Genomic DNA, 15,407 nt, shown 5'->3' with positions numbered 1-15,407 from the left:
AAGGAACTGGCCAGAACTGAGGAGTGTTGGCACCAGGTAACATTGTAGCCCCCAGGGAAGAATGAGGGTCAAGACAGAACACCAGGATAGGATCCACTGGAGCAGGAGGAGACCCCAGGGTGTCCCTGAACTAATGCTTGGTGCAGGGTTATAGCTGGCAATTCTATCGCCTATTGCCTGGTTCCAGGTTATGGATCCAGGGTGGAGAGGAGTGCATTAAGGAGCATGGGCCCACCCCAACTGTGTACTGAGCAAGAAACAAGTTTCAAGAAACATGACGTGACAGTGTGGCTGTGTTCCCAGAAAAAGAACAGTGAGGACTCAGTTTTAGTTTTTAGCTAAACCACCAAAAGAGAGCCAGAAGTTTATATGCTCCAAGCCTGCAGGGTTTCCCAGTGGGTTAATAGTGCCTGAGCCCATAAGAAACGATGAGCAGGAGGAGTTCAGAGAAACCTGGAGGGTCTTGTGTGGGCTGATGATGAGTGAGATGAGCAGAACCAGAAGCACATTGTATACAGTATCATCAACATTGTGTGTTGATCTACTGTGATGTACTATATTCTTCTCACCAGTGCAATGGTACAGAAGAGTTCCAGGGAACTCATGATGGAAGAGGATCTCCAAATCCAGGAAAAAAAAAAAAGAACTGTGGAGTATAGATGCTGAATGAACCATACTATTTCTTTTGTTTTTGGTGCTGTTGTTGTTTTTCTATTTTAAGGTTTTTCCCTCATTGCTCTGATTTTTCTCTTATGACTAATGCAGAAATATGTTTATATTTATATTTATTTATATATATATATATATAACCTATATCAGATTACCTGCTGTCTAGGGGAGGGGGGAAGAAAAATCTGAAATTGGAAAGCTTGTATGAACAAAAGTTGAGAACTATCTTTACATGTAATGGGAAAATAAATAAAATACTTTATTTTAAAAAAAAATAGTGCCTGAGCCCAGCAACAATCTACTGAAACTCAACCACACATAAGCCAACACTCCCAATCCTGGGACAGGAACTTGCAGAGCTCAGACCAGAAGGCAGCGAACAGACTTCTCCTGGATCCCACCAGTTTGAGACTGCTGAAGACCTGCATGTACCCAGACTTAACTGTGAAAGCAGCAGAAGTCCATGAAAGGAAGAAGTTCCATCCATCCCTGCTTCTGCTGCCCAAGAAGTGAATGGAGCCCAACACTAACATAAATTCCAAATTCAAGAAGTAGGCTGTATGAATCATCAAACAAACTAAAAATTGGATCATAAAGAACTACTATGGTAACGAGGCTCAAGACAGAAATACAGAAGACATCGACTTGAAAATAACATCCCATAAAGCCTCCAGGAAAAACAAGTTAGACACAAGCCCAACAAAAATTCCTGGAATAATTAAAAATGCTTTTTAAAAACTAAATTAACAATATTAAACATGAAAAAGGGTGAATTCACAACCAATGAGTAAGAAATAAATGGAATTGTTAGGAACCATTTTGCCCAGGAATATTCCAATAAAACTGAATATAAATGAAATGGATGAATATTCACAAAAACTTAAATTGTCTAGATTAAGAAAACAAGAAATAAAATTCTTTTTTTTTTATTTTTTTTTTTTTTGGTGGGGCAATGGGGGTTAAATGACTTGCCCAAGGTCACACAGCTAGTAAGTGTCAAGTGTCTGAGGCCAGATTTAAACTCGGGTCCTCCTGAATCCAGGGCCAGTGCTTTATCCACTGCATCATGTAGCTGCCCCCGAAATAAAATTCTTAAATGACCCTATCATAGAAAAAAATTTAACAAGTCATAAGTGAGGGCCCAAAGACAGATTTTTTTTTTTGTTGAGGCAATTGGGGTTAAGTGACTTGCCCAGGGTCACACAGCTAGTAAGTGTTAAGTATCTGAGGCTAGATTTGAACTCAGGTCCTCCTGAATCCAGGGCCGGTGCTCTATCCACTGCACCACCTAGCTACCCCACCAAAGACAGATTTATTACAAGTGAATTTTATTAAGTGTTTAAAGAACAACTAATTCCAGTGCCACATAAACTGTTTGAAAAATTATGTAAAGAAGGGGTCCTACCATATTCCTTCTGTGACATAAATTTGGCTTGATAACCAACCCAGAAATAAACAAAGAAAACTAGAATCCAATTTTCCTATAAGATTTTGCCAATGTTTTGAGGCATCAGTCCGAAGTTTTTGTTTAAAATGTCCAATTTTCTGTGGAAATGTGTTGCATGACTACTCATATATAACTTATATTGAATTGCTTGAGTTGTTTTAAAAAATTGATGTCAAAATTTGTTTTTACATGCAATTTGGAAAATAAAATTCTAAATAAATAAAATGCCCAGTTTTTCTTCTTGCCACTAAATATCTCTGTAGAAATAATCCAGCTTTAGGCTCCACTATCCTCTCAGAAAATCAGTATATACAGTTCTGAGAATCCCAACTTCTAGTATGAAAAAGTCTGATTTTTAAAAATATTAAAATAGTTAAAAGACCTAGGTATGTTTGTAATTTTAAAAGCTTGTGTTTATATTAAATTCAAACTTTTATTAACAGATGGATGCAGAGTAATATGAAATCTAGATGACACACAGTCTCCGCCTTCATAGGAACCAAGGGAGGGATTGGCTATATATGTAAATAACAGTAATGTGTAGTGCTGCAACATTTACAGAACATTTCCCTCAGTAAGTCTGAGAGGGCAGTAGTATAAATAGTGTTATCCTTACTTTTCAGACAAACAAAGTGAAACTCAGAAACATTGTCTTTCTGCTACTAAGTAGCAGACCTAGAACTTAAATCCAAGTCTTTTGATTCCAAGATCAGTGAGTTTGAACACCATGCTGTCCACCTACAAATAGAAGTTTTAGTTACCTCTCCTACTTATCTTTGCTGTTGAGGAAGTAGTGGCATAAATAGTGCAGTGAGGTGGTGCAACTGGGTCTGAAGTCAAGAAGATCCACCTTCCTAAGTTCAAATCCAGCCTCAGATAAATTATTAGCTGTGTGACTATGGGCAAGTCCCATAACCCTGCTTGCCTCAGTTCCTCATCTGTCAAATGAGCTGGAGAAGAAAATGGCCTACCACCCCAGTATCTTTTCCAAGAAACCCCCAAATGGGGTCATGAAGCATCACACATGAGTAACACGAATGAACAACAAAGATTCATAAATAATTTTTTAAATCATCTAGAGCTTTGGAATATGTATTTGAATGTGAAAGTTGCCTAATGTTCTTTGAATCCTGTATGAATCTGAAGTTTGATAAGCTGAAAAACTTATCTATCCTACTGCATTCTTAGAATGCTGCTTTTCATGATGGAAAAAAGAATGCCTCCTCTTTTAGACTTGCAAAGCACTAGCAATAGGTGAAGTCGTGTTGACATTTTCCAAAATGAGGGAAGATGTTTAAGCAACACACTAGAATGTAAAACAGGGCAATGAGTAAAGTTGTTAATTGTAGGTGATTGAAAGTGGACTGTCATAAATGAGCAAACACCAAAACACAAATGGAAGAAAAAGCATCCCCTTTGAGTAATAATGTTCCTTTAGCCAGTTGAGAAGGTGTGTGTACACACGCAAACTTTAAGTATGACTAATAGATATTTTACTATTAAGCAACAAAATATTTAATGTCAGACAATAGAAATTTGGCATTATAGGTAAGACTTCTTTTTTTTCCTTAGCCAAAGGAAGCAGAAGCTTTTCTTCTGAGTCTTTCAGAAGAGATTCAGCGAAGACTTGAAGCTGCTGGCATGAAGGGTAAACGACTAACTCTGAAAATCATGGTCCGAAAGGCTGGGGCTCCTGTAGAAACAGCCAAGTTTGGGGGCCATGGAATTTGTGACAATGTTGCCAGGTAGGTCTCTTCAAAATATATACATTTTCATATAATTATTTAAAATTAATGTTGCTGATAGTAAACAATGAAGAGAGGATTCATAAAACTTTAAAAGTCTAAAAAACCTTGAATATTTATTGTTACTGGCTTACATGCCATTTTAACAAGCAATCCTTAATTTGTTTAACACTTAGCCAGTGACATTCATTTCAGTGAAGTCAGTCTGCTTTCTGATCGTTTCTGTCTTGGTTTCTTACAGTATCTAAGTTAGCCCTAGTCTCTGTTTAGAGGTTCTTAAGCTCTTTGGCAGAGAAGGAAAAGAGATAGAAAGCAGCAGACCAAGGGACTATTCTGTATTAACCATCTAGTAATATGATTGATTTGAGGGTGTAGATGGTGAATTAGATCTTTTCAGAAGTGTTTGAGAATTGTTTCGAACAAAGTGATAAGTATTTTGTATAACACTCATTTGAATATAGGAATTCTAGTATGTTTTAGGAAATCTTTATAAATATATTGTAAATAAAGGAGAAATCCATAAAAAGCTAGTAAAAAGGGGGGAAAAAGTTTTGTAATGGTCATTCCAAAGAATACTTAAGGCAACCCATCAAACTCATGGTAGAGATGCAAACAATTTGGATGTTATGTACCTTGTGCACATTGCTTGTCCATCCTCATTCAAGCGAGAGTTTTGAGAGTATTAAGTTTTTTGTTTGTTTTTTGCAGGGCAAATGAGGGTTAAGTGATTTGCCCAGGGTCACACAGCTAGGGTCAAGTGTCTGAGGCTGGATTTGAACTCAGGTCCTCCTGAATCCAGGGCCAATATTCTATCCACTGCACCATGTAGCTGTCCCCTATTTTTGTTTGTTTGTTTTGGGGGGGGTTTTGGTGAGGCATTTGGGGTTAAGCGACTTGCCTAGGGTCATACAACTAGTAAGTTGTCAAGTGTCTGAGGGCAGATTTGAACTCAGGTCCTCCTGACTCCAGGGCCGGTGCTCTATCCACTGTGCCACCTAGCTGCCCTGAGTATTAAGTACTAAATAACAACAAATGAACCCAAAATAAGAAAAAAAGCTACCTTGAAAATTAGTAAGCTATATAAGACGGAAAACAAAAAAAGATTGGAAATGATAACAAAAAGTAAACTTTTTCAAAATTAGAAATACAGCAAATATATTGAAAACAATTAAACTTATATGATTAAATCAGTTCAGGAAAAAAACTTCTGAAAAAACATAACATTTATTTATACTATAAAAACCCTAAAAAGCATAATCATAGTAGGGCCATTTTTCATTTAAAAAAAAAAAGCATAAATTTTGAAACAATAAACTAGCATTATTTACTGTGGAAAAAGACTAGATGGGTAAATACACAAGTAAAGTAAGGATGCCTCTTGCCCCACCATTATTAATATAATTCTCAAAATGGCTAGTCATAGTAATAAATCAAAATAAATAAATTTAAAATCATGAACATAAAGGAAACAAAATTTTATCTATTCATAGATGACATGGATGACATGATGGTTTAATTAGAAAATCCCAGAAAATCATCAGGAAACTGATAGAGACAATTAATAGCTTCAACAAAACAGAAATAAATACAATAAAATACAAAATAAGTCCAAAATATCATCTCACAGCGGTAAAAACAAAGAAGAATAAATACCATTTGGGGGCAGCTAGGTAGCACAGTGGATAAAGCACTAGCCCTGCATTCAGGAGGATCTAAATTCAAATGTGACCTCAGATACTTGGCATTTACTAGCTGTGTGACCCCAGGCAAGTCACTTAACCCTCATTGCCCTGGGGGGAAAAAAAGAATAAATGCCATTCAGAATAATTACAACATGCATAAAATTATGGAGTCAGGAGGACCTGAGTTCAAATCTGCCCTCAGACACTTGACAACTTACTAGTTGTATGACCCTAGGCAAGTCACTTAACTCCAACTGCCTCACCAAAAAACCCCCCAAAACAAACAAACAAAAATAGGGGACAGCTACATGGTGCAGTGGATAGTCTACACACTAAAGATACACATACACACATATACATAAACATAAGTATTGATATGTACATATGTACCTATGTAGGTTTGTTTACATATACATATATACACTTACAAAATATTCTTTAAAGAAATAATGATTCACTGTAATTGGAGAGACATTGATTGCCATTGCTTGAGTCATACCAATATAATAAAAATTATGATGTCTAAATTAATGATTTAAAGTTATAGCCATTAAACTACTGGGGGCGGCTAGGTGGCGCAGTGGATAAAGCACCGGCCCTGGACTCAGGAGTTCCTGAGTTCAAATCCGGCCTCAGACACTTGACACTTACTAGCTGTGTGACCTTGGGCAAGTCACTTAACCCCAATTGCCCTGCAAAAAACAAAAAAACAAACAAACAAACAAACAAACAAACTACTATGGGATACTTTCATAGAGACCAAATAATAAAATTCATTTGCAAGATATTCAAAGTCTTCAATCTCAAGGAAAATGATGAAAAAAATAAAAAGGAATAGGGAATAGTATTTTATATTGCAAATTTTAAATAAAGCAGTAATCCATCAAGACTTTTTCGGTTCTGATTAACTAAAAGTTGATCAGTGGACTATGCGTACATACCCTTTGACCCAGCAATACCACTTTTGGGTCTTTTTCCCAAAGAGATCATAAAAAAGGGAAAAGGACCCACATGTACAAAAATATTTATAGCTGTTCTTTTTGTGGTGGAAAAGAACTGGAAATTGAGGGGATGCCCATCACTTGGGGAATGGCTAAACAAGTTGTGGTATATGAATATAATGAATGGAATACTATTGTTCTGTAAGAAATGATAAGCAGGTAGATTTCAGAAAAACCTAGAAATACATATGAATTGATGCTGAGTGAAATGAGCAGAACAAAGAGAGAACATTGTACACAGTGTCAACAACATTGTGTGATGATCAGCTGTGATAGACTTAACTCTTCTCAGCAATACAGTGATCCAAGACAATGCCAAGACTCATGATGGGGGGGCAGCTAGGTGGCTTAGTGGATAAAGCACCAGCTCTGGATTCAGGAGGACCCGAGTTCAAATCCAGCCTCAGACACTTGACACTAGCTGTGTGACCCTGGGCAAGTCACTTAACCCTCATTGCTCTGCCACCCAAAAAAAAAAAAGAAAGAAAAAGTCACAATGGAAAATGCTCTTTCCACATTCAGAAAAAGAACTATGGAGTCTGGATGCAGACTGAGGCATACTATTTTCACTTTTTTTGCTACTGTTTATTCTTTCTTGCGTTTTTCCCTCCCTTTTGTTCTGATTTTTCTCTTACAACATGACTAATGTGGAAATAGGTTTAACATGATTGTAATGTATATAACCTGTGTCAGACTGCTTGCTGGCTTCTGGAGGGGGGAGGGAAAGGAGGGTAGAAGAAACAAAAATGGAACTCAAAAATATTTTTCATGTAATTATAAAAAAATTTAAATAAAAGAAAAAAGTAAACAAGTTTATCAGTGGAACAGGATAGATGAATGATAATAGTCCAATTAAATAGCCTGCTGCTCAAGAAAACCCCCAAATACATATTATGTATGCCCTATTTAACAAGAACTGCTGGGAAGGCTTGGAAAGCACTTTGGCAGAAATTAGGTTTGGAACCACACTTATATTATAGACCACAATAAACTCAAGGTAACCCCAAATATAAAAAGTGGCACCATAGAAAAAATCAGAAGAAAATATAACCAGGTACTTTGTATAGCTGTGGTTAGGGTGAGAAATCTTAACCAAACAAGGGATGGGTAGATATTCAAAGTGCAAAATATATCATCACTTATATAAATTGAGAACTTGTGTACAGAAATCTATGCCATCAGAATAATAAGTGAAACTTGATTGGGGTGGGGGGGATCTTTGCCCAAATCTCTTAATAATACAGAAATATCCTGTATCTCTCTACAGTTCAAGCCAGTTTATCTAGGGAATTAACACAGATATATGAAATCAGGAGCCAGTCCCCAATGTATAAATAGTAAAAAGAATAAAAATAACCATATGAAAGAATATTTCAAATCATCAGAAATAATAAAAATGCTAATCAAAACAACTCTTGAGGTTTTACCTCCCACTCAGGAAACTGGCAAAAATGACAAGATTGGAATATTTAGTATTGAAAATCTTACAGAAAGATAGCACTGTAAACAATAAAAATAGCACTCAGTATCACTGCTGGTGAAGCTTTAAATTGGTCCAACAATTATAAGAAGGTATTAGAAGTTGTGCTCAGAAAGTGATGAAACTTTCTTATCCTTTTTCCTAGAGGTCTCACCACTGAACCCCAATGAGTTAAAAAAATGAATAATATATCAAAATATTAATAGCAGTTCTTTTCATGGTATCAAAGAACTGGGAGTGAAGGGGGAAATATGAGTGAGAAATTGTATTACTATAATGGCAGTTGGGCTAGATGACTTCTGAGGTCCCTCCCAGCTCTAAACTGTGAAAAATAAAATGAAAGTAAAAATGTTCAGTAATTCTAATAACCAAGTTTATTCCCAGAAAATAGTTAGAAAAACTCACCTTTAAATCACAGATTTGGGGTACTGAGTATATATGCTGTCAGACAAAGTCAGTCAAAAGATAGCTTATTGGGTAGAGACAAGGGAAAGGATATATTCAGAAATCAATGCAATATAACAAGAAAAGGCAACATTAAACACTTTTTTAAAACAAAAGTACTGTTGGCCTAAATCACCTCCTATGTCACCCCATAAATAGACTCAGAAAACCCCTCTGAATTCTTTTTAAAAACTGCTTGTTTCTTTCCCGAAGAGTCAAGCATTCCTTCCCCACCCTCAGGGTAGAGGAGGGAATAGAGGAGGGGGAAAAAAATCCCTTGTAACAAATAAGTATAAGTGAAACATTCAAGTGAAACATTCCCAGATTGACTGTCCAAAGTTCTGTGTCTCGTTTTTTATACTAATTCATTATCACTTCTCTGTGAGATGAGTAGCCTTTTCTGTTATTGATACTAATCATAGTTAATCATTTTGTTGATCAGAGTTCTAAAATTTTTTGAAATTGTTTATTTTACAATGTTAATATAAATTGTTCTCTGGTTCTGCTCATTTCATTCTACATAACTTTACACAAGTCTTCAGTTTTCTATGAAATGTTCTTCCATCATTTCTTAGTGTATAGTACTATTCCTTTATATTTATATTCCACAACTTGTTCAGCCACTCCACAATTGATGGGACACCACCTTACCTTCTATTTTTTCCTTCTACCAAAAGAGTTGTCATAATTACACCTTTTTCCCTTTTTTTGATCTCTTTGAGGTATAAGCTTAATGGTGGTTGTAATGCTAGATCAAAGGATATGCACTTCCTTCTGAAATCTAATTAAAATGTTTCTTAACCTATTTTGTGGTAGTTTTAAAAGGTAGGAATTGTGGTGAAAAGAACTTTGTACTATGATATTGATAAAAACAATTTAATATGATTAATTTTCTCAGCTGTCTTATTTGATTTACATATATGCTTTAGAGAATTTTGTCCTTAATAATATAATTTTGCAAACTAAATCTCATTGTATATGCATGGTATATTTATATTATATAATCACCAAAACTGTCATTTAAAATTAAGAATTTGAGTTCTTGATCAAGAATTTGAACTGTATTTTGTGTGTGAAAATTACAGTGCCTTTTCCTAAAACATGACACTTCCCTGAGTGTGAGAACTGCTGCTTATTTGTATTGTTTTTGTATCACTCTACCTCCCCTTGTAACAAAGATGGGGGAAGGATTTGTTAAATCAAAAGCATGTGCAACATTGCACTTAAGTCTACCATGTTTCCAGTGAAGAGAGAGTTCCTTTTCTCTTTACTGGGGCCATGATTGGTCATTGTAATTATGCAACATTCAGTAGAAAAAGTGAATAATGTTTCCCTGATTTCTGCTTCAATCTGCATTACTTCATATATTCATCTCTTTGGTTCTCCCTGCATTCATCATATTCTTTGTTTCTTCTAACAGTATTATTCCATTACATTCATACAGCAGTTTGTTTAGCCATTCCCCCCAATCAGTAGATATGTTTTCCTTCCAGTCTTGGTTAACACAAAGAATGTTGCTATGAATCTTGTGGTTTTTATATTTATTTATATATATGGTACTTTTCTTTTTTCTTCAGCATCATAGGAGCATGTGCCTAGATGTCGGATTCTGAAATCTTTGGCTAGAAAAAGTAAAAACTAAAGAAGAGATTACTGAAAAATAAATAGGATTTGGACTTCTGAACTGTGGCTTGACATAGAGGCATGATAGCTTATGGTCCAGAAATGGAATATATTTAGTTAGAGCTATTAAAATATTTTTCTGAGATTCTTGGGGATCTATTACAAAAGAATTTAAACAGAATATGAATAGGGACAATTCAGTATAAACAAAAAGATATAAAAAATTCACAGGAGACTTTATGCAAGAAGACAGCCAAGACTTTAGATATCTTTTCTTTGTAAATTTTTTTTAGGTAAGAATAAACAGGGGACAGCTAGGTGGCGCAGTGCATAAAGTACCGGCCCTGGATTCAGGAGGACCTGAGTTCAAATGCAGCCTCAGACATTTGACACTTACTGGCTGTGTGACTCTGGGCAAGTCACTTAACCCCAATTGCCTCACCAAAAAAAAAAAAACAAAAAAAAAACCCTAAATAAATAAAAGAATAAACAGGATAAACTGGAGATTTTAATGCAAAAAACCAAACCCGACAGGCACCATGACTGAGAGAATTGATAGAATTTCTATTTGGCATATGAATAGAGAAGGGCATATGTGCTTAGTAAAAAGAACAGAATAGATTAAAGGGGCATGTGAGGAAATCCATGAAATGAAGAGGATGCTATAGAGTAAGAATCCTGGAAGAACAGTGGAGGGAGAAATAGGAAGAACCATGTTTTGGTGATCATATACCTGTCTAGCCATATGGATGAAATGGATGATGAATTTAGGAAATATTGCAAATTTGAGGTAAATGCAGGCTGTATTAGAAATTGGATTCCTCAAATATATGGACATCTGCTTTCATTTTCCCTGGCAGAAGAACAAGGGCAGATGAATCCTTGACTATTCTTAATATTACAAGTTTCAAAAGGTAGAACAAAGTAACAAGTGGAACCACTATTCTGGTTCTGATTCTGAATAAAAATTCTAGCAGCCTTGCAGAGACAGTGGGAGAAAGAGAATGGCCATTGCAGTTATTACACAGCGCCTTCATTTTCTTTCCTCTCTTTTCTGAAACTCCTGCAATTTGGCTTCTCTCATTAATCAGCCAAAACTTCCTGCAAAATTAGCAACATTCTCTTAATTGCCAACTCTAAGAGTTTTTGTTCTTGTCCTTGACCTCTCTGTACCATGTTACTGACCCCTATGAATTTGGATAATCTCTCCTCTAGTTTTTCATGACATTGCTTTGTCTCTCCTTTACTAATCGCCCATTTCATGCCCACCAACAGCCGATGTACCCAGTTTTCTGTCCTAGGCCCTCTTCTCTTTTCCCTCTATATTGTTTATTGGTGATTTCATCAGTCCTCATGGGTTCACTTAGAAGCTTCATGTAGGTGACTCCCAGCCCTATATTTCTAGCCTTACTTTTCCTCTTGAGCTCCAATCCCATGTATTCAACTGCAATTTCCACATGAATGACCCTGGAGACATCTCAGACTCAAACCTGTTCACATCAAAACTCCTTATCCGGGGGCAGCTAGGTGGCGCAGTGGATAAAGCACTAGCCCTGGATTCAGGGCAACCTGGGTTCAAATCCGGCCTCAGACACTTAACACTAGCTGTGTGACCTTGGGCAAGTCACTTAACCCTCATTGCCCCACAAAAACAAAAAAAAACAAAAAAAACCCCCTCCTTATCCTCCTCAGGCTCCCTCACACCCCAAATACACCCCTCTTCCTGTCAAGCCTTCCAGTAACCCAGGTACATATAGCCTTGGTGTTAGTGCTGTGTTTTTTCAGCCTCGTTACTTTTCTTCGTACACTCTGCAGTGTAGCCTTCCTAGTGTCCCTCACACGTGACACTCCTTCTCCTGTCCTGGCCCCTTTATGCCTGCTGTCTTCCAGGCCTGGAGTGCTTTCCTTCCTCACTCGGCTGTTTTGGAATTCTTGGTTTCTTTCAAGTCTCTGCACAAGTACTGCCTGCCTTCTACAAAAACTGTTCTGCCTGCCCCGGCTGCTAGGACACTATCTCCCCAAACTACCTGGCATTCATTTGGGAGATTTTATACACTTTTAATGAACATGTCTCCTACATTAGCATGCAAGCTCCTTATAGGGCCACTGTTGTTTCGTATTTGCCTTTGTCTTCCAGATGCTTAGTGCCCAGCAAATAGCAAGAGCTTCAAAAATAAGTTGATTTATTGATTGAGTAGATTCACTATGGGGGTGGTGGTGAATGGAATGGTAATGGACAATGAAGGCATTACTGCAAACCCTTCATTTTTGTTTTGTTTTTTATTAAAGAATGAAATTTAGATCAGAAAGGACTTGGTCCAGTCTAATAAAATGAAATTTAATATAAATATGAAGTTCTGCTTTTCACTTCAAAAAATCAACTTCATAAGTATAAGTAAGCATAGCTAGACAAAAATAGTATCTTAAATGCATTTTAGTGAACTGCAAGCTCACCCTGTCAGCATTGTGACATACAGCCAAAGCATTCACTCCTGCCCTGTAGTGTTTGTTTTGGGGTACTGCATTTTAGGAAAGATGTTAACAAGTTGCATAGGAGATGCAGGGTGGTAAGATGACTCAAAGCTAAGCCATATCAGGAAGGAATGGAGTTATATTTGGAGAAAAGATTTAGGGGGCATGTGAATATATGAGTGTATGAATATATCCCACATTTATGTAATTACTTACAATTCTGCATCTTTTTACATTTTTGTTATATCATTAATTAATCTGTAAATTTGCATATCAAGATATAGCAATTTGTTTTAAATAACTCAAATGGACTTTTTTTGTTTTTTAACTATTCCATGATCTATATAATGTTCCTATGGCGTACAAGAGAGCAACTATTTTTCATCCAGTCCTAAAAAGACTCATCACTACAGGAGAGTCAGAATGATGCGACAGAAAGAGCACTAAATGTGGGATTTGTGAAACTGATTCTCTCTATCTGTTGCTTATTCATGGGCAAATCACTGTTCCTCTCTGGGCTTCACTTTCCTCACCTGTAAAATCAAAGGGTTGGAATAGATGACCTCTAAGGAACTTAAGTTTGTGATATAAAAGATGAAAATTTAATAATGTGTCCCTCAATAAATCTGCATGTTCAACTAGAGTTCCTTAATATCAGGGAAGATGGATATTAAGAATTATGATAGATACTCAGTGAGGGAAAACTATTTCATACTGTGAGAGGTGGCAGAAATATTCTAGATACACTAATGCAGCCATGTCATGCAGTGTCATGCCCATACTGGAGAGGTTTCACTGGAAATTATAATACAGAATTGAGAAGTTTCCTTTTTGTCCTCTGATTGTACCTATAAATGTTCATAAAGAGCTTAATTTTGTGGTTTGCTGTCTTCTTCCAGAGTAAGCTTCAAATAGACAAGAAGTTATTGGGCATATCACTGTATTGCATGTATTTCCACTCATAGTCAGCAATTAATAAAATGTTTATTGTGACATATAAAATATAGATCTATTTTCAGCATTAGCCAAATGTCATCAAGTGGCTTTTTGTCACTTATATGAACCAGACCAGGAATAGCCAGCCAACTTAGCAAAGCCGTATTCAGTGTTAGTCATTTTTAGAGTCATAAGGTAGTTTGTATGGGCAAGTGTAAAAAGTGACAACATAACATTAGTGTTCTCATTCCCAGATCTTACCAGTTGCTCACATCATCATTATAATTCATCATGTGTGAGAACTGTATATTGGAATTCAATAATTAATTATCTTTGTAAATTTCTTAGGTTAAGATTTTTACTACTGCAGAACAAAATGGTTCATGCTACCAAATAAATATATAATGCTATAGTCTTCTCATTTTCCTTTCTTTTAAAAAAAAAACTGTTTTTATAGGACTGTCACACTTGACCAGCCAACAGATAGTGCAAAAATAATTGGAAAAGCAACATTAAATATGTTTCATACAATGAAATTGAACATATCAGATATGAGAGGGGTAAGTAAATAAAATTTTAAGGCTTTTTTCATTCTATAATGTTTTCTCCTTTTCCATCTGACTTATCTATTATCAGTAAGACAATTAGATGTGTTCATTTATTCAACTACTTTATACGGCCCTGAGCTTGATTTTTCCTCACTCTTCATTCTGCTAAAATTATGTGAAAATGCTTAAAATTTCTGACACTGAAAATCTTGCCTATCCTAAATAAAGGATACTAAACTAAAAAATATATTCAATACAGGATAGTAAATGTCTTTATTTCTCAAGGTGTCGGATTTAGCCTACCTATTGTGCCTAAAAGAGCAACTGTAACTTGGAATCATATCCAACCTTGCTTCTAAAGAATTGAAAAATGTTGTCTCTGGTGTATGTATTCTTTAGTTAATCTTACCCTTATGAAGTTGGTGGGATCTGTGTTCTGCAAGATAAAAGCATAATGATATAGTGGGGGAAATTTTGCATTTGTATTGAGATGATCTAGATTCAAAGCCCATTTCTGCTACTTAATTTTTGTCTCTAGCCATAGCACTTACCAAAAAGGTACCCTTTCTTACACATAGTAAGGTTTTTAATAAATGCTTGTTAATTTGAGGTTATTTTTCTTGGACTTCAGTTCCCTCAACTAGAAAATTGTTGGACCAGACCAGCTGACTTATCTCAAGTATCTCTTTCACCACTACATTCTAAATCCTACAGAGAACTTTACCAAACATACCGTTAAATGATCTGTTTTGTGAGCTTTCTCTGCTCATTTAATGAGAACTACTTTTAACTTTCTGGTGCATCCTGGTCTTCCCTGGGAAGGGTACTCTGTAAAAGACTTTATGACATGAGTATGATCAAGTACATATGACTTGGTGTGGCCATTTATTTAGCTTTACATTTAACATATAGTAGTGATTAGTTGATATTTTATTTGGAAGTCAATTTAATAAGCCTCTGCTTTCATTGGGGAAAGAATGTTTTGAGGAAATAAGCCATCATGCAAGCAATATATACACTATGTTTATAGGCCCAAAACATGATTTTGACATGCCATGACATAATTGTTCTCGGAAATAGGGCAGCATATTGGGGGCGGAGGTTGGGGGGAATTTGTTGTTCAATCATGTCCGACTGGACATGGACCCATTTGGGGTTTCCTTGGCAAAGATACTGGGATTGGCATGCCCTTTCCTTTATTTGCTCATTTTACAGATGGGAAAACTGAAGCAAATGGGATAAAGTGACTTGCTCAGGGTCACCCAGTAAAGTGTCTGAGGCCAGGCTTGAAGTCAAGATGATGGGTCTTCCTGGTTCTAGGCCTGGCACTTTATCCATTTTGCCATCTAGCTGCCCAGGT

At 36.2% G+C, this 15,407-nt stretch overlaps 1 protein-coding gene across 4 annotated transcripts in view; it reads left to right on the top strand.

Moving 5' to 3' along the window:
- REV1 (REV1 DNA directed polymerase) overlaps nt 1–15,407 on the top strand; it is a 126,938-nt gene that overhangs the window by 104,871 nt on the left and 6,660 nt on the right. For all 4 annotated transcript variants that reach the window (XM_043995872.1, XM_043995873.1, XM_043995871.1 and 1 more), the window contains 2 exons: nt 3,689–3,861; nt 13,957–14,059. In XM_043995872.1, the coding sequence (XP_043851807.1) occupies nt 3,689–3,861; nt 13,957–14,059 (276 nt within the window). The remainder of the gene's footprint in view (nt 1–3,688; nt 3,862–13,956; nt 14,060–15,407) is intronic.

This window comes from Dromiciops gliroides, chromosome 3, assembly GCF_019393635.1.
Source record: "Dromiciops gliroides isolate mDroGli1 chromosome 3, mDroGli1.pri, whole genome shotgun sequence".
Lineage (NCBI taxonomy): Eukaryota > Metazoa > Chordata > Mammalia > Microbiotheria > Microbiotheriidae > Dromiciops > Dromiciops gliroides.
The sequence above is the reverse complement of the archived record's forward strand: the minus strand, read 5'-3'. Positions and strand labels throughout refer to the sequence as shown.